This window comes from Lagenorhynchus albirostris, chromosome 7, assembly GCF_949774975.1.
Source record: "Lagenorhynchus albirostris chromosome 7, mLagAlb1.1, whole genome shotgun sequence".
Lineage (NCBI taxonomy): Eukaryota > Metazoa > Chordata > Mammalia > Artiodactyla > Delphinidae > Lagenorhynchus > Lagenorhynchus albirostris.
Genome location: NC_083101.1, coordinates 89,795,898 through 89,801,910, shown reverse-complemented (window position 1 = coordinate 89,801,910; position 6,013 = coordinate 89,795,898). Strand labels below are relative to the sequence as shown.

Sequence of the window (6,013 nt, the reverse complement as noted above, 5' to 3'; positions counted from 1 at the left end):
TCTGATTGCTGTAGCTAAAACTTCCAAAACTATGTTGAATAATAGTGGTGAGAGTGGACAACCTTGTCTTGTTCCTGATCTTACAGGAAATGGTTTCAGTTTTTCACCATTGAGAAAAATGTTGTCTCTGGGTTTGTCATATATACCTTTATTATGTTGAGATAAGTTTTCTCTGTGTCTACTTTCTAGAGGGTTTTTATCATAAATAGGTGTTGAATTTTGTCGAAAGCTTTTTCTGCATCTATTGAGATGATCATATGGTTTTTATCCTTCAGCTTGTTAATATGGTTTATCACATTGATTGACTTGTGTATATTGAAGAATACTTGCATTCCTGGGATAAACCCCACTTGGTCATGGTGTATGATCTTTTTAATGTGCTGTTGGATTCTGCTTGCTATATTTTGTTGAGGATTTTTGCATCTATGTTCATCAGTGACATTGGCCTCTAGTTTTCTTTTTTTGTGACATCTTTGTCTGTTTTTGGTATTAGGGTGATGGTGGCCTCATAGAATGAGTTTGGGAGTGTTCCTCCCTCTGCTGTATTTTGGAAGAATTTGTGAAGTATAAATGTTAGCTCTTCTCTCAATGTTTGATAGAATTTGCCTTTGAAGCCATCTGGGTCTAGGCTTCTGTTTGTTGGAACATTTTTAATCATAGTCTCAATTTCAGTGCTTGTGATTTGTCTGTTTATACTTTCTCTTTCTTCCTGGTTCAGTCTCAGAAGGTTGTGCTTTTCTAAGAATTTGCCCATTTCTTCCAGGCTGTCCATTTTATTGGCATATGGTTGCTTGTAGTAATCTCTCATGATTCTTTGTATTTCTGCAGTGTCTGTTGTTAATTCTCCTTTTTCATTTGTAATTCTATTGATTTGAGTCTTCTCCCTTTTTTTCTTGATTAGTCTGGCTAATGGTTTAACAATTTTGTTTATCTTCTCAAAGAACCACCTTTTAGTTTTATTGACCTTTGCTATTGTTTCCTTCCTTTCTTTTTCATTTATTTCTGTTCTGATCTTTATGATTTATTTTCTTCTGCTAACTTTGGGGTTTTTTGTTCTTCTTTCTCTAATTGCTTTAGGTTAGGTTGTTTATTTGAGATGTTTCTTGTTTCTTGAGGTAGGATTGTATTGCTATATACTTCCCACTTAGAACTGCTTTTGCAGCATCCCATAAGTTTTGGGTCATCATGTTTTCATTGTCATTTGTTTCTAAGTGTTTTTGATTTCCTCTTTGATTTCTTCAGTGATTTCTTTGTTATTTAGTAGGTACTGTTTAGCCTCCATGTATTTGTATTTTTTACAGATTTTTTCTGAATTGATATCTATTCTCATAGCGTTGTGGTAAGAAAAGATACCTGATATGATTTCAATTTTCTAAATTTACCAAGGCTTGATTTGTGACCCAAGATATGATCTATCCTGGAGAATGTTCTATGAGCACTTGAGAAGAAAGTGTATTCTGTTGTTTTTTAGAAGGAAAGTCCTATAAATATCAATTAAGTCCATCTTGTTTAATGTGTCATTTAAAGCTTGTGTTCCTTATTTATTTTCATTTTGGATGACCTGTCCATTGGTGAACGTGGGGTGTTAAAGTCCCCTTGTGTGATTGTGTTACTGTCAATTTCCCCTTTTATGGCTGTTAGCATTTGCGTTATGTATTGAGATGCTCCTATGTTGGGTGCATAAATATTTGCAATTTTTATATCTTCTTCTTGGATTGATCCCTTGATCATTATGTAGTGTCCTTCTTTGTCTCTCGTAATCAGCTTTATTTGTTAATTTTTTTTCTTTTTTGTGGTACACAGGCCTCTCACTGTTGTGGCCTCTCCCGTTGCAGAGCACAGGCTCCGGACGCACAGGCTCAGTGGCCATGGCTCACGGGCCCAGCCACTCCGCAGCATGTGGGATCCCCCCAGACTGGGGCATAAACCCATGTACACTTCATTGGCAGGCAGACCCTCAACTACTGTGCCACCAAGGATGCCCTCATCTTTATTTTAAAGTCTATTTTCTCTGATATGAGAATTGCTACTCCATTTTTTTTTTGGTTTCCATTTGCATGGAATATCTTTTTCCATGCCCTCACTTTCAGTCTGTCTGTGTCCCTAGGTCTGAAGTGGGTCTCTTGTAGACAGCATATATACTGTTCTTGTTTCTGTATCCATTCAGCCAGTCTATGTCTTTTGGTTGGAGCATTTAATCCATTTAAGGTAGTTCTCGATATGTGTGTCCCTATTACCATTTTCTCAATTGCTTTGGGTTTGTTATTGTAGGTCTTTTCCTTCTCTTGTATTTCCTGCCTAGAGAAGTTCCTTTAGCATTTGTTGTAAAACTGGTTTTGTGGTACTGAATTCTCTTAACTTTTGCTTGCCTGTAAAGGTTTTAATTTCTCCGTCAAATCTGAATGAGATTCTTGTGGGTGGAGTAATCTTGGCTGTAGGTTTTTCCCTTCCATCACTTTAAATATGTCTTGCCACTCCCTTCTGGCTTGCAGGGTTTCTGCTGAAAGATCAGCTGTTAACCTTATGGGATTCCCTGGTATGGTATTTGTTGTTTTTCCCTTGTTACTTTTTTTTTTCATTTTGAAAAAAAACTATTTACTTTTTTCCAAATATTATTCCAAATACATGTTTTATAGGCCACTATGGGTCAGAAACATTCTATAAAAGAAAGCATTTTGATAGACATTGGAAATAATTTTCATAGAAGAAAAAGCTCACATTTATCTAGATGTAGCTATGTTACACAGTAAGATTTCAGTATCCAAAGTGCAAAGACAAAATGACTGTGGCTTTTCTTGCCACTCAAAATATTGACAATCCTCCCTTATAGCCTACTCTTAATTGTTAGTTGAGTGCCAAACAGATGGAACACTGACTTTTAGAAGCAGGGCTTCTAAATGGACAAGGGGGTGGGGGCTGTCAAGCATCAGAATGAATTCAACTTAAGAACAAACTGGCTTTGACCCCAACCAAACCCAAAGTCCAGCCAGAGGCCCATTAGAAATAGATATAAATTGTAGTATCACTTTTACAAGGTTGTGCCACTTAACACTATTAAACCTAATCAATCCAAATTAAAGCTAAGCACACTCCCATTATTAGTTCAGTCCTCACCGTACCCCATTTCTATGAAGGCTCCGTGTTATAGCTCAGCTCAGGGGAATTTCCAAGTTCTCGAAGGAGCCATCCTAAATCTTCTGTCAAAACCTTTCTTTACCCTGCCCTCCCACTCCCCACCCTGAGACAAGTCAATCTTACCAAAGAGGTAGGGCTTCTACCACTGTCTCATGGAAATTACACCAGAGAAAGGTCATTACATGAGAGAATTTGGCTTTAAGCCAAAGGGATGTATCCCCAGCCCCCAAAAGAATCACAGCGAATTCCATACCCCACTTCTACCCCTGTAAAGACCTCCCATCTAAAAGCTCCCGAAGACAGCACAAGGTGTTGATATTACATTACTTGAGGAGAAGGAGATATAAATAGTTTTCATAAAACCCCCATGCACAATTAAACTCAATTAAAAGCCTGTAGAATGCTAAAAGTAGTAATGAGTACAGGAGGCTGCAGAGCAGAGAGTACAGGTGCGCCCTTCCTTGTAGTCAGTAAACGCTGGCAAGTAAGAGGAGACGTGACTTCACTTGAGCATTGGAGAAGCAAAAAAGTTGCCTTGTCGTCCTAGGTTGGTGGCAGACTTGCTTTTGCTCCCAAATCTGGGAGTTTTCTTGGTGAGGGTGGAGCAGACTCTCTGTGACAGGGAGCTGGATGAAGGAGTCTTGAGGAAATGATGCTCAGGAGTGGTCACAGGCCCCAGTAAACTCAGTTTAACATCTGGGGTCTGTGGTGTTGAAAAGGCATTTGAGTTTTCGATGACATGCATGGGGTCAATGTTCTCTTGTTCCACCATCATGAACTGACTCCAGTATTCCAGGGGTAGTGAAAGCAGGTGCTCTATCACCTTGGGTTGACGCTTGATGTCCTGTAACATTATCACTGGATCTGGATTGGGCACAGCATGGGCAACTATTGTAGGGCCAAAGACTTTAGCCAGATTGGCAACATCCATTTTAGTGCTTGGGCTCTGAGCCACTCTCTGCAAGTGAATCATGAGGAAAGCTAATGTGTCTCTGTTGGCCTGGGGCAGTTCACCAACAGCCTGGTACATGGCAGCTATGCTGTTGTCCTCATCTGTGATTTCTGCTGCTTCCATAAAGGTCTTGTTTAGCCGAAAGGTCAGAAGGGGTTCTTTGAGGTTTCGAAGGAAGTCTTTCAGGAGGCTACAGATAGCATGGATGTCATCCACTTTGCTGAGGAGGGGTACAGTTTTCACTCTGAGGAATTTCTCTTTCAGCTCTTTTACTGTCCGGTCACAGCCTGAGATCCGATACAGGCCTGTCTCGGTCAGCCCTCTCTGCTCAATCTCATTTACACAGTGGACAACAATTGAAGGGATCATTGGAGAAGTCTGGGACACATAATCTGCCAGCATTCCTTCTCCGATCTTGACAGGTGTCCCTATCAGGGTAGGAATGCAGGGAAGGGGACAGCGGTCCCGACATTCTGGATTAGAGACCACACGACAGTCTCGACACTTCAGAGATAGCTTGCCAAACTTTATTCGCTTTCCACATGGTACACAAGATTCGGGTTTAATGACGGTCTTAGAGACAAAGTCATGCAGGCGCATCCCTCCATTGCTTTGTGGAGTGTTGGAGCCGTCTGTGTAGGTTTTTGGCTCTGGCTGCCTGCTGCTCAAGGTGGAGTCACTATTCCAAGGCTGTAAAGTACCTGTTTTCCTTCGGCTCCTGGTCCAACATGGCACAGTCTCAGTAGTGGACACAGCTTCAATGGGCCCGCCATCATTGGGAACAGTAACTGTAGTTTTTGCAACTATGGATTCATTTCCCTGGTCTGCTGTGGAGCCAATGGAACGAGTTTTCTTTACAGGTCCGGGGGGACCATCAATGAACTGTCGGCTACTAGAGCGCCTCTTTTCTCTCTTCTTCAGTTTAAAAGTCTTTACCAAAGAAGAATCCCAATCCAGCGATTCATCAGTCTTGTCAAAGCTGATATCTGATAAAATGGAGCCAGATTCATCAATGGTTGACAGTCTTTTGTTCCCAGCATTGCCGCTGGACGGTTGGCCTCTGTTGAGAAAAGCCAGAGCTGATCTTTGCTCCTCGCTTGGTTGAATGCTGCCAGATGTGTCACACATGAGCATCTCTTGAATCAGCTGAATCTGTCTTTCCAGCTTTTCACAGTCAGCCTCAGCTCGCTGTCTCCGTTTGATCTCTACATCCACCTGGTTGCATGCATGCTTCAGCTTAACATCCAGAGCACTACGCTCAGTCTCTACTTTCATCAAAACATCCTTGTGTTTGCCCAGCTCGTGATCTGTTCTCTGCCACTTTTTACGGAATTCTTCAAAGTCCTTGGCCAACTGGATAAATTGGACTTCATTTCCTTCACTGAGAATCTCCATCTGGCATACAAGCTGCTCAAACAGATTCCGCATATTCAGCATCAAAGTATCCATCTTTATTTTGCACTTAATAAGTGCCTGTTGAATGATTAAGCTATAGGAAAAGCGTCTTCTCTGAACACTTTCAATAACTCGAAAAGCTCACCTTCCACATTGAAGAGTATGATGACGTTTCTTTTCTCGCAACTCCCAGCACCCACTTGGCCAGGTCCCCCAGGCCCCACCTGGGCGGCCTTCCACTTCCCTCCGCGCCTCACCCAACAGCAGAGAACTTCCCTTGTTACTTTTAATATTTTATCTTCATATTTAATTTTTGATAGTTTTATTCATATGTATCTTTGCATGTTTCTCCTTGGATTTAACCTCATGGGAGTCTCGTACTTCCTGGACTTGATTGACTATTTCCTTTCCCATATAAGTTTTATATATATAAAACTTATAAGTTATAAGATATAAGTTTTCAACTATAATCTCTTCAAATATTTTCTCAGACCCTTTCTTTTTCTCTTCTTCTTCTGGGACCCCTATAAT

The 6,013-nt window shown here is 40.9% G+C and overlaps 1 protein-coding gene across 1 annotated transcript; it reads right to left on the bottom strand.

The window, feature by feature from the left end:
* Nucleotides 1-3,532: 3,532 nt before the first annotated feature.
* LOC132522984 (rac GTPase-activating protein 1-like) lies at nucleotides 3,533-5,636 on the bottom strand. Its single transcript, XM_060153557.1, has 2 exons — nucleotides 5,628-5,636; nucleotides 3,533-5,536 (listed from the first exon to the last, which is right to left on the bottom strand). The coding sequence occupies exons 1-2, from the start codon at nucleotides 5,634-5,636 to the stop codon at nucleotides 3,638-3,640; spliced, it is 1,908 nt and encodes a 635-aa protein (XP_060009540.1). The 3' UTR covers nucleotides 3,533-3,637.
* Nucleotides 5,637-6,013: the final 377 nt, after the last annotated feature.